Consider the following 27319-nt stretch of genomic DNA (forward strand, 5'->3'; position numbering starts at 1 on the left):
ACGTGCAGTCAGAAGGTTATACAGAGGACAGGGGGGTGGGGGGGCAGAAGAAAAGGAGAGAGGTAAAAAGACTGTGGATGCTTGGTAGAATAGACGACATTTTAGTGCTGGAATGGGAACAGGGAAGGGGCTAGAGGGTAAGGACAATGACTAATGAAGGTTGAGGCCAGGACGGTTACGGGAATGTAGGATATATTGCAGGGGGAATTACCACCTGCACAATTCGGAAAAACTGGTGTTGGTGGGAAGGATCCAGATGGCAAAGGCTGTGAAGCCATCATTGATATGAAGAATGTTGTGTTGGACAGCATGTGCAGCAATGGGGTGGTCTAGCTGTTTCCTGGCCACAGTTTGTCTGTGGCCATTCATGTGGACACACAGCTCATTATTTGTCAAATGCACATACAATGCAGCACAGTGTTTATGGCTTAGCTTGTAGATCACATGACTGGTTTTGCACGTAGCCCTGTCTCTGATGGAATAGGTGATGATTGTGATCAGACTGGAGTAGATGGTGGTAGGAGGATGTAGGGGACAGGTCTTGCATTTAGGTCTATCCCTGAGTTATGAGGCAAGGGGTTGGGAGCAAACGTGTAGGAATGGATGAGAATATTGTGTAGCTTTGGTGTGTGGTGGAATACCGCTATGTGAGGGGTGGGAAGGATACTGGGTAGGACGTTCCTCAGTTCAGGGCGTGACGAGAAGTAGTTGAAAGCCTGGCAAAGAACGTGATTCGATTGCTCTAGTCACAGGTCGTACTGAGTCACGAAGTGATTGCTCCTCTGTGGCTGGATGGTGGGACTGGGGGAGGTGGGGTATGACTGGAGAGATAAGGCATGGAAAACGTGTTTCTGTATAAGAGGCATTCAAAAAGAAATGAGCCAGAGGTGTAATTACAGAAACCAGTACCTGTATGTTAGAAGTATTGACACTTGTCCCACTGTGTCACAAGGCAATGAACAGCTGTCTCATAAAATTCCCGAGGCTGTGATGTTAACCAGTTCTGCACATACAGCTGGAAGTCATCATCTGAGGTGAATCATTTGCCCCTCGGAGCCTTTTTAAGCGGACCAAAAATAGCGTAATCACAGGGACAACAGTCAATGCCCAGCATTACTCACAAACCTTGACCACTCTTCACCAAGCGATCAAATCAAAACAACCATGCAATCTCACCCGTGGGGTCATTTTGCTCCATGGCAATGCAAAGCCTCATATGGCCAACACAGTCGTGGCACTTCTGCAGAAATTCAAATGGGATGTTCTCGACCACCATCCGTACAGCCTGGACCTGTCTCCCTGTGATTATGCCATTTTTGGTCCCCTTAAAAAGGCTCTGAGGGGCAAATGATTCACCTTGGATGACGATGTCCAGCTATACGTGCAGAACTGGTTAACACTGCAGCAATTCACCTGTCTCAACAGCCAGGGTCAATACTTCTACCATACAGGTACTGGTTTCTGTAATTATGCCCCCGGCTCATTTCTTTTTGAACGGACCTTTGATCCCAACACAATCCTTCAGAAATAACTTCCCTCATTCCATAAATTTGTGATGATTAAACTTTAAAATAAACAGTACTGTTCTTTTAAATAGACAAATACCTGACTACAAAACAAGATACAGAGATAATGATCACCTACATAGCAAACAGTTTTAAATTAACCATAACATTTTAAACAGTACATTACTGTGCAGAATTGAGTGAACGTAAAAAGAATTTTCAGATGTAAATCAAGAGGGTACTTAGCCTCATCCTGTCCATGTAACCTACAATAATATGTACAAGCTAGACATTAGAGAAGAATTGTTTCAAAGAAGAAATTAATAAGATCTTTGTGCATCCATAAACCAAGAAAGGCATACAGTGTATGTGCTTTTCCTCGAGACAAGAATGATCCTGCTGCCGCTGTTCTATTTTGAATGTTCTAAATATTTTTGGACATACACCGTGCTGCAAAACTTAAGCTGCCAAAGAGTAAAATTGTGAAGGTTTGTGAATAAATCGGTTTAGGCATCCAAATGTGATTTTCATTTTTTTAAATATTGGTTAGGGTGTGTTTCTGAAATGCTGTATGTACAGATGTAATGGCAATAATGTGTATTTTGATTAAAGGTATACACTGGAGATTGTCTAGAGATGAACAAACAAATACATTGAAAGATTTAAACATCAATTATATCAAAGTATTTAATTTTATCTTAAATAATCTACATTATCACATCACAGGTCCTTCACGGTGAACATTCTTATTTTACATCCACAGGCATTTTCTTCAATCAGCGATTCAGTTCTTCCAAAAATGTCCTGCATTTTTGCTTCAAAACTTTGACTGCTTCAGTGAACAAAACATCAGGAGGAAGTGCTCCAACAGACTCAATAGTGACTGAAATTAGAATGAAGAGTATATCAATAATATGAAAACAGAATATTTTGATATTTCAGGCAGTTAATTATTTTGTTGGTCAATAAAGTGGGTTCATGAAATGTATGTACCTCCCACTTATAAAGCACATTTAAACACATTCTGCAAACATAATTAGATTTTGATTTTTGGTTAATGGCTGAGTGAGTTCGTATGAACATGCTAAAATAATTCATGTAAGGGTACTTTAAGAACATGACAAATAGATTTTATCATGTAATGTCACAAATTTATCATCCTTCTTTCATGTCATATACCACAAAGAACTGTACTGTACATCCATGGTCAGGAAGAAACAATTAAAGAAGAGTGTTACCAAAATACCATTGCAGTTAGTTAACATGAAAGGTACATAGGGCTGTGAGATGATGATTTTCTGTTTGCGAATACAGAAGCAAATAGTATAAAGAATATGAGGCACAATAATGTGTTCTTTTTCATCTTGAAATTATAAATTTTATATGAAGCAATGCTGCATAACAGTGATAGAAACAACACTAAATTATCAATGAAATTACATAAAAAGTAATGATGATTAACTTCTATCTTACTGCACTAGATCTGTCTACTGACTACCTTGTTAAAACAATACTGTTTATAAATACTATTGTTCAGAGGTCGAACAATGTGGCCATATGTACCCTTATCAAAAGATTCTGAGGCATAAATGATTAAAATATCCAAACATAAAAAAGTGAAAAATCTGAAGCTTGAATTGCACCAGCCTGTTCCCAGCTTCTCACATTCCATCACACATTCATTCATAGATTCAAAGAATGCAAAATTATAAGCATGATTCTAGTTTTAAAGTATGATGTTAAAAACAAGCCTGATTTACAGAATAGAGACTAAAAAATTAACTATGGAAAATTTGGCAGGATGATTACTTACAAAAACACTGCAGGACACACTGATAACACCTTCCCAATAAGTTATGACTTTCATAAATTATGTTCGAGTATAAACTATGTTTGATTTTATTGATGGAGCTACAGCCTTACCTCTGCTTCCAATCCTTCATAAAATCCGAACTCTAGACTAGGATTACCTCACTGCTGCTAACATGGATATACAGTATATTAGCTGGTAAACTGGTAGTGAACACATGTCTGAATACGAGTAAAAATCATTAAGACAATTGGTGACTCACTGAAAATTGGTGAACCACAGAAGGAATCCATGGGCTAAATGTTAGGTCCTCTTTCAGAAGGTTTAGATCATTTCATCATAAATGAGTGGTCAAAAGAGGTAAGCCACAGCCACAACATCATAGGGTGCATCAGTAGTAGCCTATTGTTTTTCTCTTCCAGCAGATTAGAATACTGAGGCATGGCTCTGAGCTTCAACAACACCAGAACAATATTTAATGGATGAACACACTGTACCACTGAATACACAACAAATATTTATAATGATAAGATGGCACTAGACATCCAAACAAATCATCTAAAAAGGCATGTAGAAAAGTAATACCTCTGGATGTTTTATGAGAAAACTCTTAAAGCTTTTTAAATAAAACAAACTTTCAATTTTAAGCATTCTATTGGGTCTTATATAGCAACCGTATGCTTTTTAATTACAGAACGTACATACAGCCACTTAGGTTGCACAAAATTTTGTCAGCTGACCACGGTTTTGATTGCACTAGGGCAATCTTTATCAGAATAAAAAGTTACATGGAATACCTAAAATATAATGACATGGATTGAAATAATATATACTTAACAGTATTACTTCCATAAATTACATGAAAACAGAATGTACTTACATGTAATGACACCATGGTCTCTTATTGGTTTTACTACTAAAAATATTATCTACTATGGAAGGGTCATAGCCATTATTGACTGCAATAGTTTTAATCAGACTGATTTAAAATTTGAGATTTTCACTAGAAAGGGGGATGGAGGTGGCTCTAATGATTTTCACTAAAACCAATAAGAGAATCACCACCCTAGGCATTTCTAATAATGAACCTAATGAAAAGAAAAGATTTTTCTATACACCATTTCTGGGTCCAGTTTCTTACAAAATACAGTGCCTGCTTCAAAATAAGTATAACTGTAGAGCAGACTTTTCCACTAATAATTTCTTAAAAAGTAACATCATACATAACTTGAAACCTATGTTTTCTCCTTTGCAAAATTCTGGTGCTTATAGAATTATTTGTTACAGTTGTTCCACCTATTACATAGGGCAAACAGGCTGAGCTATTTTGATAAGATTCAAGGAACATCTTCTAGGGAAAAAAGGCACCAATGTTCATGAACCAACTTTTGCCAAGGGTGTAATCCTAAAGATGTACAAGACATTCAGATCTTGTACTCAGAGAAAAAAGACTTTAGGCTTAACATCTTAGAAAAGTTATAAAATCTTTAAACACCTATCTCTGAAGGACGGTCTCATTCTTAACGAACAGTTTGCAGTTACGCAACAAAAACTTTCTTCAAGGTACATAACTACTAATTAAAAATGTCTGACTGGTGATATTCTCCTCAATGTACTCTCCTAAACATTGTTTTTCCTTCTAATCTTATGTTTCCTCTGTATATTAACTGAACTGTATTTTATTTTTTAAATAAACTGTTATGTTATGTTGTAACTTTCATATGCGGGTTACTGTATCTTACCAATAGTGTTTAAAATTGTCCTTGTAATACCTCATTTGCTCTTAAGTTGTCTGTATTTTGATTGCCTTCCGTTGTTGTTATTGTGGTTTTCAGTCCTGAGACTGGTTTGATGCAGCTCTCCATGCTACTCTATCCTGTGCAAGCTTCTTCATCTCCCAGTACTTACTGCAACCTACATCCTTCTGCTACATGGTGTGAATCTGTTCCTGTATCCACCTTGTGCCTGCCTACAGCGTCTTAGCCGTTTAGTCTGATGGTTGCAGCTCTATTACGCTCCTCTTGGTCCTAAGTGACCTTGCAGTTATCATTATGTTCGATCGAGTATTTTATCTGGTTGAGAATCATCTTATACTTTTACATTTTATTTTATATTCTTATGACATTGCCGAGAGCACTTTTGCTCAAATGTTTTGGACCATGATGTGATTACATGTAAGTACATTCTGTTTGTATGTAATTTATGGAACTAATCCTATTAAGTGTATATTATTTCAATCCACATCATTATATTTTAGGTATTCGATGTAACATTTTATTCTGATGAAAACTGCCCTACCCTAGTGCAATCAAAACCGTGGTCAACTGACAAAATTTCGTGCAACCGTTTGGGGAAGGAGACCAGACAGCGTGGTCATCGGTCTCATCGGAGTAGGGAAGGATGGGGAAGGAAGCCGGCCGTGCCCTTTCAGAGGAACCATCCCGGCATTTGCCTGGAGTGATTTAGGGAAATCACGGAAAACCTAAATCAGGATGGCCGGACGTGGGATTGAACCGTCGTCCTCCCGAATGCGAGTCCAGTGTCTTACCACTGCGCCACCTCGCTCGGTGTTAGAATGTTTGACTTTGTTGACAGAGTCACAACCTTACCTCTTGATCACAGTGAACTCATGGCTTCAGACTGTTGCAGATGTTTTGTGTGGCCTGGCATTGTCATGCTGAAGAAGAGGGTGCTCTAAGTTCAGATAAACTCTTCAAACTCGTGCTTTCAGTTTTCTGAGCTCGCTCTCATGCACTGATATAGTTACATTACACACCACCATATTACTCACTACAATTCACAGCCCTCTAATGACAAGAGTGTTGCAACTTGCATCAGCACAGCACGAAAGTCAACCAACTAATATGAACAATGTGGTGTCACCGCTAGACACCACACTTACTAGGTGGTAACTTAAATCGGCCGCGGTCCTGTAGTACATGTCGGACCCGCGTGTCGCCACTGTGGGATCGCAAACCTAGCGCCACCACAAGGCAGGTCTCGAGAGACTGAGGAGACCTCGTCCCCAGTTGTACGGACAACATAGCTAGCAATTGGACGTGCTAAGCCTTGCTCTCATTTGCCGAGAGATAGACAGTAGAATAGCCCTCTGCTAAGTTAAATGGCGACCACCTAGCAAGGCGCCATTTGTATCAGTGCCTATAGCTTACTAATATTCAAGAGAGATGTATTCCAAGGACTAATTAAAAGTTAAGTAACAAGCATCTACGTACTTTTCTTCTTATTCATTTATAAGTCTCATGTTCCAGACTTCACGCCCGTCTGCGTTAGCATTGCGTGCCCTATCGGCTACCGCATTGTGTCTAGGCTGTATGGTCTAGACACAACAAACAACATGTAACACATGAACTATACTGATAACAGAATAAAAAATTCAGAGGCATTACTTTTCAGCACATCCTCATACATGAAAGAGAACACAATCTGACAGATGATTTTGAGCGGCTGAGTGAATATTATAAGAAGAGGTGAATGTGGCAAAACCCTGACAAAGTAAAGTGTTGTACATTCCACTTACATCTGGGTGTCACAAGGCTCAAATGTTTCATTTGACAACAAACAAATAAACCACACCATTTATCTAAAATATACTGGCATCATCACTTTTGACTGTTCTAGGACATCTAAAAAACATCTGTACCAGATTGGATGAATGCAAAAAACCAGAAATAACATAATAAATAAATTGTGACAAAAAACTATGGGAGTGCAAGCAGATTTCCTATGTAATGTCGCACAATAGCTAGTGCACTCAGCTGCTGAGTATTGTACACTAGCATGGATGCAGACGCCACAGCAACAAAATAAGTGAACACCTCAATGAGCCATTGTGCATTATAGCTGGAATGATAAAATCCCCACCAATATTTGGCTCCATACACTTGTGGACATCCCTCTGCCAGATGTGACTTGACAACAGACCACAATTAGAAAATGAAACAAGTTTCATGTTTCAGTATTCCCACTAGTACTTCCAGTCCACACTGTCCTGGATAATGCTCTTGCTTGAAGTCTGTTTCACAGGCCTGGGGCTGCCCTGCAGCGGCAGAGGGGGGCGGAGGGGTTGATGACATCCTGTTGCAGCATTAGCTCTTCATCCGGAAGCTTGCATGGAGAGGAGAGATGGGAGTCTAACAAAGGTTTCTTCAGTAACACCATGAAGAATCAGGGACTGAACTATCCAAGAAAATTTGCTGCCACCTAGGCATGGTCAAAAAAGGTTATGTCAGTTCTAACATACCCCTTCATAAAAGGAGGATGATTGATAATCTTCAAAGTGTCTGCAGAGCAGATCACAGAGCAAACTTGTAACGACAACTGTACATATAATAATTTTTCTTTCTTTATGAATTTAGATAAATTAATGTAAGCAATGTTTTGAACTTCTTTTTCGGTTCGTATCGTGATGTTAAAGAAACTGTGAGTAACTTTTGAAATGAATATTATTATTTATGTTGGATTTCAAATAATGTGGTAATCAAAGGGAAGTGTATTTAATGTTAAAACTATTGTACGATGTGAAAATTGTAATTTATACACTTGGTCCATACGTAGGTAATGCATTAGGATATGTGTAGTAGAAAACCTGTGGTGAATACCCTACCTGTAGGGGAGCGGGAAAAGGTGGAGGCAGGCGAGCGCGGGAAGACGCACACTGGCGCGGTTCGGCACAACGGTCTCAGTATAACAGTCGGAGTTGTGAATCGGTCAGAGGAACACGTACTGTACCGAGGCGGCTACCCAGGAAAAGTGGATTCCATTGAGCCTCGGATGCACCGATTCCGACGACTATTTGGCATGGCTATATTCTGAGGCACAAAGTTGGAAAGATTACGACGCTAAGAAGAAGGAAAGTGCCTATGTAATGAGAGCCTTAGCCATGCTTGTATGTGTGCCGTGCTGCTCGCTATCTAGCTGCCCGCCAACCGCCGCACCGACTTGCACAGGTCAAACATTTATTTCATCTTTAGAAGTGTATCTGTGTGGACCAGTGTCAAAAATGTTTCTAACTGTTCAATAATAACGTGACTTTTACCAGAATTGCCATAGCCATGACTTATCCTGATCACTGACCTAGACAGGATCCTTACCTCGTATGGTGCAACCCGAGTATCCTGAACTGAAAGTTTAAAAATTAGTGTTAATAAGAATTATCAGTAGATCAATCTATGCTATAAAGAAGTTTAAAAGTTCTGTGTGTTATTGCAAATGTTGGTAAAGAACGAAAGTATGACTAAATTGGAAGAGAGTTTTTTGAATTGAGTTAGCGATGCTATTTAATTAATTTGAGACAGAACTAATGACAGTTAAATTATTCAGAAGTATGACAAAAGAGTAGTTATCCATAGATTGATAATTTTGAGTGTTAATTTGCCTTTTAGTACTTAACAGTTTCAGTATAACGACAATAACAGTTTTAGGCCCCCCCCCCCCCCCCCCCTTCTCTTGTCCATTCTTTCAAACCTTGAAATGTGCTGATCAGATTTGACCAGTAAAGTTAAGTTCTATATTAATCCTAAGTGCATTAGTGTTGTTTTCCAATTTTAATAGTGACATTGTATGTGTGCTTTCAAAACTGCTCATTCTAGGACAATCTATGCCCGATTTCAGTGTGATCAATATACAAAATGCCGTTCGTAGTAATCATTGCTGTGTGGTGTTGTGTGAATTTATCTCGTCCAAATTAGTACAAAAAGAGAAAACTTTAGTTCAGTGGATTTTTCTGGTTTCAAACTTCGCCATTTAATGCATCATTACTACGTGTTACTATGCTTGTACATGCACCCACTTGTACAAGGAAAAACTCACTCATTGCCTAAGTAGGCTGGCGACCGAATTATTAATTATAGGTAGCATCTACTGTGTGTACTTCTTGTCCATGCGAAAGAGTAATTATACTTTACATTTGCTTGATGCATCACTGTAGTTATTGACTGAGTACAAGTTCGATCTTGCTTCTATTAGGTACACGTGGTCAACTTATGTACTAAAATCCTTGTTTATAAGGTGAAGCCCATGAACTTATTACAGTACAGGCTTTATACAGCTAACGTACAGCTAGCGTTACAAGTGGCTTCCCGGTGACAGGACATCCAGTTGTTGTCGATTACAAATTAACGTAAAGATCGAACAGTGGATGTTCAGTGGCACGAATAGCAATAAAGTTCAGTAAAATAAATTACAGTGAGCGTCAAGTATAATAGTGTGGTATAGTTGGCATTCAATATGGACAGGAACGTAGGCAGGGTAGATGCGCCAAGCGAAATGGAGAATGCGGCTGGTAGTAGCCGGAGTTTACGCGGCCAGATAACAGATGGCGTTAGCGGAAGACAATTGGCGTACATACAATACCATGAACAAGTCAACGAACAGATTGAAATGTCGAGATCGTCTCGAACACAGCAAGGGACAAAACATGAAGTAGAGGGTGACTTGGTAGATGATAGTGGGTACGTGAACGAATCCACTGACATGTTTGATTCACCACAGATAAAGAACCGAAAGAAACTTCTGAAGTAGAATTGGAACACATCGATCCTGTAGAACAAAACAGTATAAAAATTTTAAGTATGAACGACTTATTTGAACAATTAACCAAACAAATTGCAGGACAGAATGAGCAGCTTAAAACACACGTTGACGAGCAACTTAAAACACAGGGACGTCAGCTCAAAACACAGAATGAACAGCTTAAAACACACGTTGACGAGCAACTTAAAACACAGGGACGTCAGCTCAAAACACAGAATGAGCAACTTAAAACGCACGTTGACGAGCAGCTCAAAACACAGAATGAGCAACTTAAAACGCACGTTGACGAGCAGCTCAAAACACAGAATGAGCAGCTTAAAACACACGTGGATCAAATTAAAGCACAGGTAGAAGGACAGGGAATTAAAATTAGTAAACAAATAGAACAGGTAGAACAAAAAGTGGGTAATTTAAATTCTGTGGTAAATACTCTGAAATTTGAAGTTGATACCATTAACAAGAATATGGATACTATGCAGGAGGAAATTGGAAACATTAATAGTAGATTCGATGTTGAAATTCTCAACATCCAAGAGAAAGTAGAACCTCTGGTTGAAACTAAGGTAGACGAAAAAGTTTTCGGTCTTAAAACTGAGATCGTAAACGAATGTCAACACGGAATATTACAGTTGGAAAAGGTAGTTTTAGAAACTGAAAGAGATTTAGATAAAAAAGTAACCGGATGTGTTCAAAATTGTGAACAAAATACTACGAAAATTCAAGGCAGAATTTTCGATCTGGAAAGCAAAATTAAAGATAGACCTGGTGTTGTCTGTAATGGCACACCAATTATGAAGCTGTTAGAAGGCGAGGAACGCTTCGATCCAGCCAAGAAACATAACGGCTGTCATCCGTTAGATTTTATCAAAAATTGCGAGAGAGTATTTCCTGAGCACTTGTCTGATCAGGAAAAGATAAATGTAGTAATTAGCGCCTTAGCAGGTGATGCTAAGCGCTGGGGAATAAATTTAAATACTGAACGAATGACGTTCGAAGAATTTAGGCAAAGATTTACGGAAGAATATTGGTCTGAACAAAAGCAGGACCATTTATGGCGGGAGTTCATCATGGCCAAACAGCATGATAACAGGGGCAGGAATTCTTTGAAAGATTTCTGCGAGCATTGGTACCGGAAATTGACGCATTTAAGAGGCCGAAGATCAGATTCAGAAATTATCTGGGAGTTATATAAAAAGCTCCCAGAAGATTCAAAGAGGTATGTAGGAAGCAATCATCGCAGCTTCCAAGCATTTCTAGAAAGGGTCGAAGACGAAGACCATTGGCGCGCAAGTCGTGCCAATTATCAAAACTTTGGTAACCATAATAACCGACACAATGACGTACGAAACGACGGCGATGGATTTCGCGTCAATGTAATACAAAGAGGAAGAGGCAGAGGAAGAGGTAGAGGAAATTATTCAGGTCGCGGTAGAGGGTATACCGCGCAAAATAATAACGACGCGGGAAACTAATTTCCGTGAACGTTGCGGGCCAAACGGAAGCGGACAATACATACCGGCCCCGATTTGAAAAAAGATACCGGACCGACCGTAATGTAATGAGACAGGCTAGGGACAGACATGGGACGCCGCGACATGTTGTGGCGAAACAAGCGTCAGGTGCGAGCCAGAATGAGTCATATCTGCCGCACAGAGCGCTACATGTTAACAGGCGAGTGGAGCATCAGAGGGCAATGGCCCAGCCTAGCAGAACATCTGTTAGGAAAGAAGCCACTAGAAATACGGCAGCAGTAGATACGAACATAGCCGTCAGAGCTAATGAAAATTTTACGAGTGATAATTCCGTGGCAAAGGAAACGATAAAGGAAACTGTGAATACACAGAGAGGTGCGGTTAGCAGTGTTTGCAATGAGATAAAAGGCGAGAATGAATTAGCAGAAGTAACTGATTGGCATGTGCAGATCGACGATCTGTACAAGGGCCTAAAGCAATGTGAGTGGGAGGATTTTAAGAAGGAGTATGAGGCAAAGAAATTAGTTAGTGGAAAAGGAGATAGTAGGGACGTCGATAAGGTGACGTGGCCCGAATTGGAAGAGGAGAGAATAAATAGCGCCGTGCAAAGTACGCGTGCCGCCAATAGGATGCAGATTAAGGGTAGGAAGGATTTGGAGGATGAAATCCTCAGCATTGACGAAGAAATAACTTCTGCTAACAGTCCGCCAATAGTACAAGCTGCTACCGAGAGGCACTGTGGAGAAGGGGCAGATGATTACCTGAAAGTAATCAAAGTCCACGAGGATTACACCGAATATGAAGTCACAGTGGATGTGAATAAAGCTGAGGATGAGGCCGTATTGCCAAAAGAGGAGATTGAGTTAAAATCCAAGCCTGACGACAATACAGAGGAGGAACTTAGTGCCTGTCTCAGAAAAGCTTTTATGTTAGAACCTGAAAGCGATCCGGAATGGTTGGATTCCGACAATAGTTCGGATGATGAAAGATACGCAAATACAGACGAAAATGAATGTACTAACTCTCCCTATTGTGCAAAAGTAGTGTACTTAAGTGAATCTGATGTTGAGGAAGAAAGTAGTGGTGATTCTAGTGAAGATGAATTTTCAGGTGTAAAGGAAAATGAATATACTTTTACTGAAAGAGGGTATGAGAAAATCAGTGAAAATAAAGGGGGTGCAGTTAATGGCGATATTGTACCTAACGATGACAACGTATCAAAACAAAATCCAGACGTTGAAACAGAACAAAGAAAGAAAGAACCACCAGACGACTCAGGGTTTATTTCGCAAAGAGTTCAGGTAATTAATAAGTTTGAACTTCCGGAACCCAAGAAACCGCCAGATATATGTGAAGTGAATGTTAAAAGCATATCTTGGGACGATGTTATTGTCGACCCGGATTTGCTCAAGGAAGACCACGGTAATGAAAAACATTCGACGGTTAAACAAACTATAATACCAGTTGAAATTTATAACGTGAAATTGCAAGTACTTCTTGATACTGGGTCTCAGATAAGTGCAATTTCCCCATCGTTTTTCGAACACATTTGTGATAAGCCTGGGCTAGTAATTATGTCAGTGACAGGTGTAAAAATTGTTGGTGCAACTGGTAAGGCTAGTAAGCCGGTAAAGAACCAGATTTTGGTTGAATTTAGTATAAAAGGACAAAACTTTGAACACGATTTTTTGGTTGTGCCAGACTTGAGTACTGAAATGATTTTGGGGATAGATTGGTTGGATAAAGAAAAGGTTATTATTGATTGTAGCCAGGGAGTGATCAAAATTAACAGTACATTTAGTAATTTGGAATTAAATTTTGAGGAAAGTGGGAAAGTGTTTGATTCAGAAATTGACTCTTTGTTGTTGGAGATCGACCAAGGGAATGATGGGTTGACAAACAAGTATGAGGTGTACCATGTCCAGAGAATATTAAATGAGAGTGACAAGCAGGGGCATGAATTTAAGGGAATGGTGGAAAATTTAGAGGGAATATCTCCCGAACAGAAAGCAGAATTGCTTGAAATTTTAGATAGTAACAGCCCCGTATTTTCGGACAAACCTGGCCTAGTTAAGAATTTTGAATACCAGATTGAGACCGTAGAGCATAAACCTTTCTTCGTAAGACCGTTTTCGATACCCATATCAAAGAGGCAGGCTGTTCAAGTGGAAATAGATAAAATGATAGAATGGAGGGTAATCGAACGAAGTAGTAGCGAATATAATAGTCCCCTTATCATCGTGAACAAAAGGGATGGGGGAGTGAGAGTAGTTGTCGACGCCAGAACTTTGAACAAAATTGTAAAGAAGGAAATAGATAGACCGGAAAATCTGGATGAAATGCTCCAAAAATTTTATAACGTGAAATATTTAACCAGTCTGGACATGACCGCCGGATACTGGCAAATCCCATTAAGTAAAGAATCCCATAAATATACCGCTTTTCTATTCGCCGGGAAATGCTATCAGTATAAAGTAGTGCCATTTGGGCTTAGCACATCTGTGGCAGTATTTATTAGGGCACTGGACTTTGTGTTAGGGAGAGAACTGAGTTCCCGGCTAACCATTTATGTAGACGATTTACTGATTGCTACAGAAACATGGCAAGAGCATTGCGAGTTATTGCGGAAAGTTTTTGTTGCTCTACAAGCAGGGGGCATGACACTTAAGTGGAAGAAATGTGAATTTGTGAAATCGGAAATAAAGTTTCTGGGACACATTATTACTACAAACGGCATTGGCAAGGATCCGGAAAAGTTAAGTGCAATATCAGGATGTCCAGCTCCTACAAATAGAAAACAGTTGAAAGCCTTTTTAGGTTTATGTGGGTTCTATAGAAAATTCGTCAAGGGGCAAGTTTTTAATAGTCCTCATTTGAATAATCTACTTAAGAAAAATAGTGCTTTTGTGTGGACTGAAGGGTGTATAAGGAATTTCGAAAAATTAAAAAAATGAACTTTTGAATGACAATATTTTGCATCACCCCATACTATCAGAACCTTTCCATATGAGTACTGACAGCAGTGCTTATGGAATTGTTATAGAAGTTTTCCAAGAAATCTGTAATGACAAAGAAATCGAACACAGGACTATCACGTTTGCAAGTAGAACTCTAACAAAATACGAGAGAAACTACACTATTTCGGAAAAGGAAGCTTTAGCCATTATATGGGGGCTAAAGAAATTTAGAAATTATCTGTGGGGCCATAAGCTCATCATACATACTGACCACAAAGCTTTAACTTTTCTTAAAGATTGCCGTTTACTTAATAGTAGGCTAACTTGTTGGGCTTTATACCTACAACAATTTGATTACGATATTTGCTATGTTAAAGGTACAGAGAATTATGTGGCAGATGCTTTATCTCGATTGCCTAATGGTATGAGTGAAGTGCCAAATGAAAATGGTGAAGAGGGTACTTTTCAGATAAGGTATATGAAAGAGGTTTCAGGAAAGAGGAAAATGGAGCAGATATGTAAAAATATGAGATACCATCAGAATGAGGATTCAACCTGGAAATCAGTGAAGGTAAATTTTGACAGTGTGCAGTATCCTCAAATTAAGAAATATTACAAAATCTTTAGAGGCATTTTATATAGGAGGAAAGATTTAGTTACTGAGGAATGGAGGGTATGTTGGCCAAACCAGTTTGACACTGATGTCATAGATTATTTTCATTTAGCATTGGGGCATAGTGGGCCAAAGAAGTGTTTGGATAAATTGAATAATGTAGTAGTGATGGTTGGTAGTGTCAGTAAGAAGGTAAAGGAACGAATTAAGTCATGTGATGTCTGTCAAAAGGCCAAAGTGCCGAACAAAACTAGTAGGGGACCAATGCAAAGTACGTTGCCTGAAGACACCCTAGACTTATTATCGGTGGATTTATATGGTCCCCTCCCAAAGACTTTGGGAAATTGTGCATATATTTTGGTGATTTTGGAAGTATTTTCAAAATTTGTGAAATTATACCCCTTGAAAAAAGCGACAGCAAAAGCTGTATTTAGTAGAATGGTCGAATACTTCAGGACCATCGGGAAACCCAAAGCAGTACTATCTGACAATGGACCCCAGTTCATATCCAAAATTTGGAAAGAAGGAATGGAGAGAAATGGTGTGGAGGTTAAATATATCTCAGCCTACCATCCTGCAAGCAACCCAGTTGAAAGGTACATGCGAGAAATCGGGAGATTGTGTAGAACATACTGCAGTCACAATCATAGAGCCTGGGGCAGATTTATATCGGATTTTGAGAATGTCATGAACACATTACATCATGAAACTACAGGATTTCCACCGGAAGAAATTTTGTTAGGCAGAAGTAGTAAAAGTTTAATTGAAGAAAAACTAGAGTTTCCACCTTGTACAAGTTTGGGATTGGATCAAAAGAAAGAATTGGTGATAAAAAGGGCAAAGCAAAAAGCTGAATCTAGATCTAAAAGACACAATAAAAATTTAAAAGTTTCAAAATTTAAAATTGGAGATTATGTTCTTTTAAAAACCCACGAAAAGTCTAGTGAACTAAACCATGAAATTTCCAAATTTAAATATATTTATAATGGACCATATATAATACAGAATATTCCACACGACAATGCTTACTACCTGATCTATCCAAAATCCAAAAGACCTTTAGGTGTAAGAAATATTGTGGACCTGAAACTGTATGTTCCTAGGAACGAGTAATTGTGCTGTATCTTATGCTGGACCCAAGTTATTCTAAATGTAACTAATCTTTGTAAATGTCTGTATACCCTTGAAAGTGTGCTAATGTAGTTATGTGAGTTTCAGATTACCAATTGTACTGTAACTGTAAAAATGTATGGAGAATGGGACTGAAATGAAAGGATAAATGCTATCAGCCAGATAAAAGATGGGACTGTCAAAAAATGAAAATGGGCAGTGTATGAACCATAATATGAAGGACTGCCAAATACCAATGAGGGCAGATAAATAGTCGATGGAAAATCGTAAATGTGATCCAGAAGATGTGACAATATGAAGTGAAAAGGACTGCCCAAATCCGCATAATAGGCAGCAAATATGTGTAGTTAATTTTCTGAATATGTGTGTGTGTGTTTTGTTTAGTAAGTAAGGAAATGGACTGCTATTCAAAGCAAGCAGCGACAAATTATCTTATAGTGTGTACAAAATATGCAATTGTTTTTGTAGTTAAATGTTTGTATTCCAGAATTTTAAATTATTTCTTTGAGAAATTTAGAAAAATTGATTAAATTGCTATTTTAGTAATGTTATGATGGGAAGTTGGACTGTGCAAAAGGCACTTGAGTAAATGACAAATAATTATTCTTGATGTGTTAAAAGAGTGTAAACCTATATACAGTGAGTAGAAGGACATATGTAGTGTAAACCTTTTGGACATTTAAGTAAAGATTCAGAACCACTGTATAATTGTAAGATTTAGTGTTCCCATAAAATTTGGACTTAAGAAAATTTTCTGGAAACAGGGGCATGTGTAACGACAACTGTACATATAATAATTTTTTTTCTTTATGAATTTAGATAAATTAATGTAAGCAATGTTTTGAACTTCTTTTTCGGTTCGTATCGTGATGTTAAAGAAACTGTGAGTAACTTTTGAAATGAATATTATTATTTATGTTGGATTTCAAATAATGTGGTAATCAAAGGGAAGTGTATTTAATGTTAAAACTATTGTACGATGTGAAAATTGTAATTTATACACTTGGTCCATACGTAGGTAATGCATTAGGATATGTGTAGTAGAAAACCTGTGGTGAATACCCTACCTGTAGGGGAGCGGGAAAAGGTGGAGGCAGGCGAGCGCGGGAAGACGCACACTGGCGCGGTTCGGCACAACGATCTCAGTATAACAGTCGGAGTTGTGAATCGGTCAGAGGAACACGTACTGTACCGAGGCGGCTACCCAGGGAAAGTGGATTCCATTGAGCCTCGGATGCACCGATTCCGACGACTATTTGGCATGGCTATATTCTGAGGCACAAAGTTGGAAAGATTACGACGCTAAGAAGAAGGAAAGTGCCTATGTAATGAGAGCCTTAGCCGTGCTTGTATGTGTGCCGTGCTGCCCGCTATCTAGCTGCCCGCCAACCGCCGCACCGACTTGCACAGGTCAAACATTTATTTCATCTTTAGAAGTGTATCTGTGTGGACCAGTGTCAAAAATGTTTCTAACTGTTCAATAATAATGTGACTTTTACCAGAATTGCCGTAGCCATGACTTATCCTGATCACTGACCTAGACAGGATCCTTACCTCGTATTGTGCAACCCGAGTATCCTGAACTGAAAGTTTAAAAATTAGTGTTAATAAGAATTATCAGTAGATCAATCTATGCTATAAAGAAGTTTAAAAGTTCTGTGTGTTATTGCAAATGTTGGTAAAGAACGAAAGTATGACTAAATTGGAAGAGAGTTTTTTGAATTGAGTTAGCGATGCTATTTAATTAATTTGAGACAGAACTAATGACAGTTAAATTATTCAGAAGTATGACAAAAGAGTAGTTATCCATAGATTGATAATTTTGAGTGTTAATTTGCCTTTTAGTACTTAACAGTTTCAGTATAACGACAATAACAGTTTTAGGCCCCCCCCCCCCCCCCTTCTCTTGTCCATTCTTTCAAACCTTGAGATGTGCTGATCAGATTTGACCAGTAAAGTTAAGTTCTATATTAATCCTAAGTGCATTAGTGTTGTTTTCCAATTTTAATAGTGACATTGTATGTGTGCTTTCAAAACTGCTCATTCTAGGACAATCTATGCCTGATTTCTGTCTGATCAATATACAAAATGCCGTTCGTAGTAATCATTGCTGTGTGGTGTTGTGTGAATTTATCTCGTCCAAATTAGTACAAAAAGAGAAAACTTTAGTTCAGTGGATTTTTCTGGTTTCAAACTTCGCCATTTAACGCATCATTACTACGTGTTACTATGCTTGTACATGCACCCACTTGTACAAGGAAAAACTCACTCATTGCCTAAGTAGGCTGGCGACCGAATTATTAATTATAGGTAGCATCTACTGTGTGTACTTCTTGTCCATGCGAAAGAGTAATTATACTTTACATTTGCTTGATGCATCACTGTAGTTATTGACTGAGTACAAGTTCGATCTTGCTTCTATTAGGTACACGCGGTCAACTTATGTACTAAAATCTTGTTTATAAGGTGAAGCCCGTGAACTTATTACAGTACAGGCTTTATACAGCTAACGTACGTCCGATTGGGGTGGTAGCGTTACAAACTGACCAACAAAACTTCAAGAGAAGATATGTTAGGAATGGAATGATGTCCTGGAAATTACAGCTGATGAAGTTAAATGGATATCAAATATTTATATAGGTGTATAACTGTGGAATATTGTGTCAAATCTATTTTTTGTAAGATATGTGGCTTTTAATTCATAGTTTGTAATTTTCTTTTGTAAAATTTGTGATATGCTTTTTTCTTTCTTTTCTTCTTTTGTATTTTGGAACTTATACATCTTAGTTTACCACATGAAAAGTCAACTGCACCAATTTTGTGTAAGTCATTATTATGAATTTTTGTCATCTTGCCAATCAATACAATCCCAACCAAGCTGAACATAACAAATAATGTTATTAAAGAAAGATATATTCCGTAGTTTTTTCTCTCCCCTCAATTACGAAGTTGGTAAAGAGGGACAAAAAATTATACATCAACAGCCATGTAGCAGAGAAGATGTGTAGTTCTGTGAGATCAAGTATGTGCTATCTGTGAGATCGAGTATGTGCTACATTTCACTTGCTTATTGTACTGCAAAAGCCTGTTCCTCCCTATTCCAGTGGATACAGTGGCTAGATAAAGACCGTAATGGCTGACATTTGAATCCACCGGGGGGAAAAGAAACACCAACAAGAAGACACAACAACTATATAAATTCTGGCATCATGCCATATCTCCATGTCAAACTCATTATGGTTTGTAAGACTTACACTTGGTCTTAGATATTGATATACCAAACGAGATGAAGTTCCTACTGTGGAGGAAAACTTAAGCAATTCCTTACATGGCAAACCTGCACTTAGAAACAGTCCCTTATCAACTCTCAGCATTCCAAGGGAACAATTTACTCATCTGTGCTGAATAACATGTTCATAGGTGTTAGTTGTCACATGTCCCAGAGATAGGTTAACACCAAATATTATTTTCACTATTCCTTTTTGTAGAATCAGTGCTGTCTTTCTAAGTGATGAGTTACCCCAGAAAATTATTCCATAAGATATTATTAAATGGGAATACACAAAATATGTCAGGAGGTTGATTCAATTGTTTCCAGTACTAGCCAGACTACTTCCAATTCTTTTTTTTTATTTTTTATTTTTGTCAATATTTACAGCCAAAAATTTGAAGCATTCTACTGTGTTTACTGACTCCTGTTCATGTGCTACATCAATTGTTGCTATGACTCTTACTTGTTGTACAGAACTGAATACAATGTGTTTTCTTAAATTTAAGGACGAGTCCATTTTCAGAGAACCACTTAACAATTCTATGAAAAAAATATTAACAATCTCATGTGTTGCTTTCTCCCTAATGGAATTTACTGTAACACTAGTATCGTCTGCAAAAAGTACCAATTCTACATGTTGAATGTTAAGTGGAAGGTCATTCATTCATGTATATAAGGGATAGCAATGGACCCCAAATTGAGCTTTGTGGGACTCCCTTTTGGACTCTCCCCACACTAAAACTTTCTATCTTTCCAACATTGTTTGAATTATTCAGCACAACTTTTTGCATTCTGTTTGTTAAGTATGATTCAAACTATTTGTGTGTAAATCTATTAAGTTCATAAAACTTGAGTCTATTTAAGAGTGTAAGGTTTTCTACACAACCAAATACCTTACAAAGATCACAAAAAACAGCAACTGGCGATCTTTATTATGTAAGACTTGTAATACTTGGTGGCTGAATGTATAAATAGCATTCTCACTCAAGCAATCCTTCTGAAATCCAAACTGTGATATGTTACGTAATTGTTTCTACTTAAATGTGACACTATTCTTGAGTACAGTACTTTTTCAAATACTATGTAAAAAGAAGTCAGCAAGAAAACCTGATGATAATTATTTTTTTCTTGCCACACCTCTTGTAAAGCAGTTAACAACTGCATATTTTAATCTATCTGGGAAAATTCCATGTGTCTGTGATGCATTACATATGTTATCACTGAGGACATTACCTACAGCAACTTTTCAGAATTCTGTTTGAAATTCTATCAACACCATATAAGCTTTTGTGTTTTAGAGTTTTTATGATACTATTAATTTTGGTGTAGGGTGTTGGCACTACTTCTAGTTGCTTAAAGTTTTGTGGAATGACACTTGTAATACATTCTCTTCCTTCTTCAATTAAACCATTTAATCCTATTTTTCCTGCTATATTTAGAAAGTTTTTGCTAAACGTATTTGTAACTTGTGAAATATCTGTCTCAACATTGTCATTCAGTTTAATTGTTAATAGTTGTCCTCTTTCTCATTTGACAACAATCCATATAGTTTCAATTTTATTTCCTCCGTTATTTACTTCAGACAGAATGTGCAGACTTATGGACATGTTAATGACTTTCCTTAAAATACGACAATGCTTTCATTGTATAAAAGTGGTGTCAGATCATGACTTATTCTGGCCTTTACTCAAATTTCTCTCTACATATTACATGAGGTTTTAATTTCCTTAGTTATCCACGGTTACTTGTTTTAAATGGGTTTTCTTGATAACTTTTTAGGAAAGCTACTTTCAAGTACTGATACAAAGCCAATATTAAATAAATTTAATTTGACATTAGCATTTCTTCCTGTTATCCTGTAATACACGAGTTGGAAAATAACTACTGAAATTAGACTGAAATATCTAAATAATGATTACAGTTCATCTTTCCTGCCTGTATTTATCTTTAAAGAAATCTACACTGAAATCGGTACAAACTATTAACTTTCTTCTTGCTTGACAGGTAGTTCAATAATGCATCTACATTTATCACAAACAGCTGAATTAAGTAGTAACATGGCTTCTCACTATTTGATAATTAAAATTGATACTAAAAGAATTGTAGCAATAGATGTAACAACCATATAAAAGGTGGTAAACTAAAAATTCACAATACTGTGTACTTACAAATATAATGATCCCTTATTCTCTCCATTTTAACTGCATTTTTTAAGTCGTCATATCTGAAGACATTTCTACTGCATGTGTCATACCTTGCACTTAAAACTTTGGCTTTCTTTTTACCTGATAAATAAAGATACAGAATAAGCAACAAGATTTACTACAAAATATCATCAAACTACATAAATAGAATTGATTTTGTCAATTTTGTAATATATGAACAACTACTACTTTGTAAGTATGGTTCAGGAAAACAAGTCTGTGAACAATTTAAGCAAGAGACATCTCATTTAAACGTAAAAATGCAGCAAATACATCATTACATGATGATTTCTTATGAGGGTTGCTTTTTAAGTTTTTACAAATGATCACTAAGTGATTCTATTGAGAACAGGCCATTTATACTGTTTTAAAATTTGTCATTTGTTACTGTTAAAACAATGACTGATCATAAATTGACTGAGTTGTTTATTTACAGTGAGTGTTTTAACAAACAGTTTTGTCAAAAGAATGGCAATATCACATGAAGAATTTTGCTGAGCAATTTTATTACGATTTCCATAAAGGTCTACCTCAACAACAATTCCTTGAATGACTTTGTTCAACTTTTGGTAACCAATCACCTCCAGAAAAGTCTTTTACATGGTTTACAGAAGGTCATCATGGAAATACTGTAATCAACAATGAATTTCATGAAGGTTGACAAATATCAAAGCTGTGTACAACATGACTGAAGAATTTGACATGTGACTTCCTGTAAGATAGAGGCATACTTACACTCATCAAAGAATCTAGTACTTCAAATTTTAGATGAAAATTCAACTGAAAAAGATCTGTTCCCAACCAATTTTGAACAGTTTAACTGAATATTAAAAGCAGGTTCACGTCAATTGGTGAAACAAAATGCCCGAAAACTTGATTGAAGAAACACAAAATCTGTGTACAGTATCATAACTTGGATGTATTCATAAAAACAAGGTGGAAATCAATAGCTTGAGTGTTCCAAGATGAACCAGAGCTAACGAAGATGGATTGTTCACAAAGAACTTCCAACAAAATTATGCGATTTTTCAAATACCATGCCTAACTTTTCAGTATTCTGCATGTATTCACTTGATTTTTCAAGAAAGGACTTTCTTATGTGAAACAAAAAATGTGTGGACAGTGATTTTCATCACATCAAAAAGATGTTGCATCATACCAATACCCCATTTTTGCAACACCAACATCAGTGTGGAAATAAAGGTTACCAGAATTGGTTTGAATGCATGGAAAAGTGTATGAGTTTTAAAGGTTAATATTTTTAGAGACAATAATATGATTGGTCCAAAGAATTTTTATTTCATTATTTTTGTAAACACTTAAAAAATGTGCCATTTCACATAGTCATGGCCACCAAAATGTTGCTCAACAAGGAGTTCAGAATTTACTTGTGCCAACAGGCGAATGAACATGCTACGACCTACAATTATTAATTAATGGTACGAGAAATCTTTGTTTCCTCTTGCAACAACCAAGCTGTCAACTGTAAAATGATACACTAACAGTATCTGCATTAACACTTCTCAAGGCAACCATTTGGATTGCCAACTGCTTATTACTAATAGTCTATTTAGTGTTGCTTTTGTAGGTGTCTGCTCATACACAGAAATATTTATAGTACAGCAGTTTTTCAGTTTTGATACTAAACTGGAATAGTATGAGATGAGTTGTGTTAATGCTTGAACTTTTGATCTACAAAAATGAATGTGATGAGTGAGACATACACCTTACAGTTTTCTGCACTATTGGGCAGGATTCCTGTCCTGTGGTACATCAAAACCATGAAAAGTAGTTAATATTCCAGAAATAATAATGTTGAAAAACTGCTAATTTTTAAGCCCAAACAGTTCCACACTGACACTATGCAATTTATGCTTTATAGTAAACCTAAAATGCAATCATTTGGCGTTCAAATTGAAGTGAGCTCACCCATGCTTAACACTTTCCCAAAATCTGTACACAGTATTTATATTGTTAATTGCATATCTATAAAATATCGAAAGTGATGACACCTGGCATCATGTAAGCTTGCAACAGCCAAAACCTGAGTAATGCTAGCCAAGTCTGAAAGGTGCACCTTAAATGACAATCTGTCCAGTTTCTCCCAGGGAGCAATGTTAGTGTTCATCTAGCAACATTTTGGAGAGCAATAGAAGGTCCACCCAAACTTCTTCAAGTGCTGAGTGGCAGCACACTATTTTCATGATACTTCCCGCTGAGCAACAAATGTTTTACTCAAACTCATGTCCAGACATTTCTGTATGTCACCCCGTGACACCTCCACACCCAATAAAGGGTGTTTCCAACACTAATGTCAACCTTTCGAGTTCATGGACTCCGAATTTCTTTCACAGTGACGTGGTGCCATAGCTTTTATACAAAACAAAACATATCTATCAAAATTTTTAAAAAAAAAAAAAACTTATTTGCTTACCATTTTTTCCATCTTCTAGACCAATGACACCCGGAGAAAAGCACTTTTGTAATCGCTCGGCTGCTTCTCCTTCAATATCTTTCAGAAGAGTAACTTCTGGATGCAACCGGTAGAAGGCTGTAGCTACAAAAGTTTCAGAGTAAACATGGATAATACAAACACCACTAATCTAAACAAAATTTTAATTTATATATTTGGATTTAACAAGAACAATCACTTACGCATGCAACTAAACCACAGAAAAGTATTTTTTTCCTTTTTATTGTAAACACACTTCAATAGAAAATCATCATGTTTTTCAAATTTTTCATTGTTACTCAAGAACATATTATGATCATATACCATATCACTTCCATCACAAAATTTCTTGTAGTAAATCAGTTCCGTTTTTTTTTTTTTTTTTTTTTTTTTTTTTTTTGTACACACTGAAAGCTAAGTAAACTGATATGAAGACCATGTAAAATTATGAAAGTCTGGGTTTTGAATCAATGTTGCAGTGGAGAGACGTCCTCTGTCATCATAATCAGCTTAATCATCATCATAATATTATTACTATTATTATTATTATTATTATTATTACTATACTTTTCTCAGACATTATGTCTGGTTAAAAATGGAAAGTGACGTGGACCTTGATCAAGCGTGACTTCCTTTTAACTGTACGGTATATGTTACATGGCATTTAGGAACTTTCGGGTAGTTGAACAAGTATCAATAATTACAGATTTCTGTAGTTGTATATATAAGTTTGGATGTAGCTGTATTGCGTTGATGTACTGGTGGATATTGTGTGGTATGACTCCTGTAGTTGATAGTTGTTGTTGTTGTTGTTGTGGTCTTCAGACCTGAGACTGGTTTGATGCAGCTCTCCATGCTGCTCTATCCTGTGCAAGCTTCTTCATCTCCCAGTACCTACTGCAACCTACATCCTTCTGAATCTGCTGAGTGTATTCATCTCTTGGTCTCCCTCTACAATTTTTACCCTCCACGCTGCCCTCAAATGCTAAATTTGTGATCCCTTGATGCCTCAAAACATGTCCTACCAACCGATCCCTTCTTCTAGTCAAGTTGTGCCACAAACTTCTCTTCTCCCCAATTCTATTCAATACCTCCTCATTAGTTACGTGATCTACCCACATTATCTTCAGCATTCTTCTGTAGCACCACATTTCAAAAGCTTCTATTGGTAGTATAATCGGTATAATGTCAACTTTACCCTGATGCCACATGTCCTTGATTTCCTCAGCTAGTTGGATGTATTTTTCAATTTTTTCTCCTGTTTTCTTCTGTATACTTGTTGTATTGGGTATGGATATTTCGATTAGTTGTGTTAATTTCTTCTTTTTATTGGTGAGTATGATGTCAGGTTTGTTATGTGGTGTTGCTTTATCTGTTATAATGGTTCTGTTCCAGCATAATTTGTATTCATAATTCTCCAGTACATTTTGTGGTGCATACTTGTATGTGGGAACGTGTTGTTTTATAAGTTTATGTTGTAAGGCAAGCTGTTGATGTATTAATTTTGCTACATTGTCATGTCTTCTGGGGTATTCTGTATTTGCTAGTATTGTACACCCGCTTGTGATGTGATCTACTGTTTCTATTTGTTGTTTGCAAAGTCTGCATTTATCTGTTGTGGTATTGGGATCTTTAATAATGTGCTTGCTGTAATATCTGGTGTTTATTGTTTGATCCTGTATTGCAATCATGAATCCTTCCATCTCACTGTATATATTGCCTTTTCTTAGCCATGTGTTGGATGCATCTTGATCGATGTGTGGCTGTGTTAGATGATACGGGTGCTTGCCATGTAGTGTTTCCTTTTTCCAATTTACTTTCTTCGTATCTGTTGATGTTATGTGATCTAAAGGGTTGTACAGGTGGTTATGAAATTGTAGTGGTGTAGCCGATGTATTTATATGAGTGATTGCTTTGAGTATATTGCTAGTTTCTGCTCGTTCTATAAAGAATTTTCTTAAATTGTCTACCTGTCCATAATGTAGGTTTTTTATGTCGATAAATCCCCTTCCTCCATCCTTTCTGCTTAATGTGAATCTTTCTGTTGCTGAATGTATGCAATGTATTCTATATTTATGGCATTGTGATCGTGTAAGTGTATTGAGTGCTTCTAGGTCTGTGTTACTCCATTTCACTACTCCAAATGAGTAGGTCAATATTGGTATAGCATAGGTATTTATAGCTTTTGTCTTGTTTCTTGCTGTCAATTCTGTTTTCAGTATTTTTGTTAGTCTTTGTCTATATTTTCCTTTTTGTTCTTCTTTAATATTTGTATTATCTATTCCTATTTTTTGTCTGTATCCTAGATATTTACAGGCATCTGTTTTTCCATCGCTTCTATGCAGTCGCTGTGGTTATCCAGTATGTAATCTTCTTGTTTAGTGTGTTTTCCCTTGACTATGCTATTTTTCTTACATTTGTCTGTTCCAAAAGCCATATTTATATCATTGCCGAATACTTCTGTTATCTTTAGTAATTGGTTGAGTTGTTGATTTGTTGCTGCCAGTAGTTTTAGATCATCCATGTATAGCAAATGTGTGATTTTGTGTTGGTATGTTCCAGTAATATTGTATCCATAATTTGTATTATTTAGCATGTTGGATAGTGGGTTCAAAGCAAGGCAGAACCAGAAAGGACTTAATGAGTCTCCTTGGTATATTCCACCCTTAATCTGTATTGGCTGTGATGTGATATTATTTGAATTTGTTTGGATATTAAGTGTGGTTTTCCAATTTTTCATTGCTATGTTTGGGAACTGTATCAATTTAGGATCTACTTTGTATATTTCCAATATTTGTAGTAACCATGAGTGGGGTACACTATCAAAAGCTTTTTGGTAATCAATGTATGTGTAGTGTAGCGACCGTTGCTTAGTTTTAGCTTGATATGTCACCTCTGAATCTATTATCAGTTGCTCTTTACATCCTCGTGCTCCTTTGCAACAGCCTTTTTGTTCTTCATTTATAATTTTGTTCTGTGTTGTATGTGTCATTAATTTCTGTGTAATAACTGAAGTTAATATTTTGTATATTGTTGGTGGGCATGTTATGGGGCGATATTTAGCTGGGTTTGCTGTGTCTGCTTGATTATTATTATTATTATTATTATTATTTACCAGACAATATGCAGGCATTCTCAGCCACCGTATTCCAGTCTCCAGCCTCATGATTTTTAATGTTTCAAAGTGTTTTGAGTGAAAATCAGTGTCTTTAACAAATGTATTTGCCATTTAGGAATTATACTACTACTTTTCTGTTGAAAATGGAAGTTGTACTTACATTCAACAACAACCATGTCCAAGGAATACAAAATTTGTGCTTTAGCAGAGCAGGATTGATGAGGATATCCACTT

The 27319-nt window shown here is 37.0% G+C and overlaps 1 protein-coding gene across 1 annotated transcript in view; it reads right to left on the reverse strand.

The window, feature by feature from the left end:
• Positions 1 to 2174: 2174 nt before the first annotated feature.
• Positions 2175 to 27319, reverse strand: part of LOC126259912 (DNA-directed RNA polymerases I and III subunit RPAC1) — a 186417-nt gene continuing 161272 nt past the window's right edge. Inside the window, exons 7-9 of the mRNA XM_049957002.1 lie at positions 23950 to 24072; positions 21480 to 21596; positions 2175 to 2388 (exon numbers count right to left, since the gene is read on the reverse strand). Of these exons, the coding sequence (XP_049812959.1) occupies positions 2282 to 2388; positions 21480 to 21596; positions 23950 to 24072 (347 nt within the window). The 3' untranslated portion in view covers positions 2175 to 2281. The remainder of the gene's footprint in view (positions 2389 to 21479; positions 21597 to 23949; positions 24073 to 27319) is intronic.

Source organism: Schistocerca nitens, chromosome 5 (assembly GCF_023898315.1).
Source record: "Schistocerca nitens isolate TAMUIC-IGC-003100 chromosome 5, iqSchNite1.1, whole genome shotgun sequence".
NCBI lineage: Eukaryota > Metazoa > Arthropoda > Insecta > Orthoptera > Acrididae > Schistocerca > Schistocerca nitens.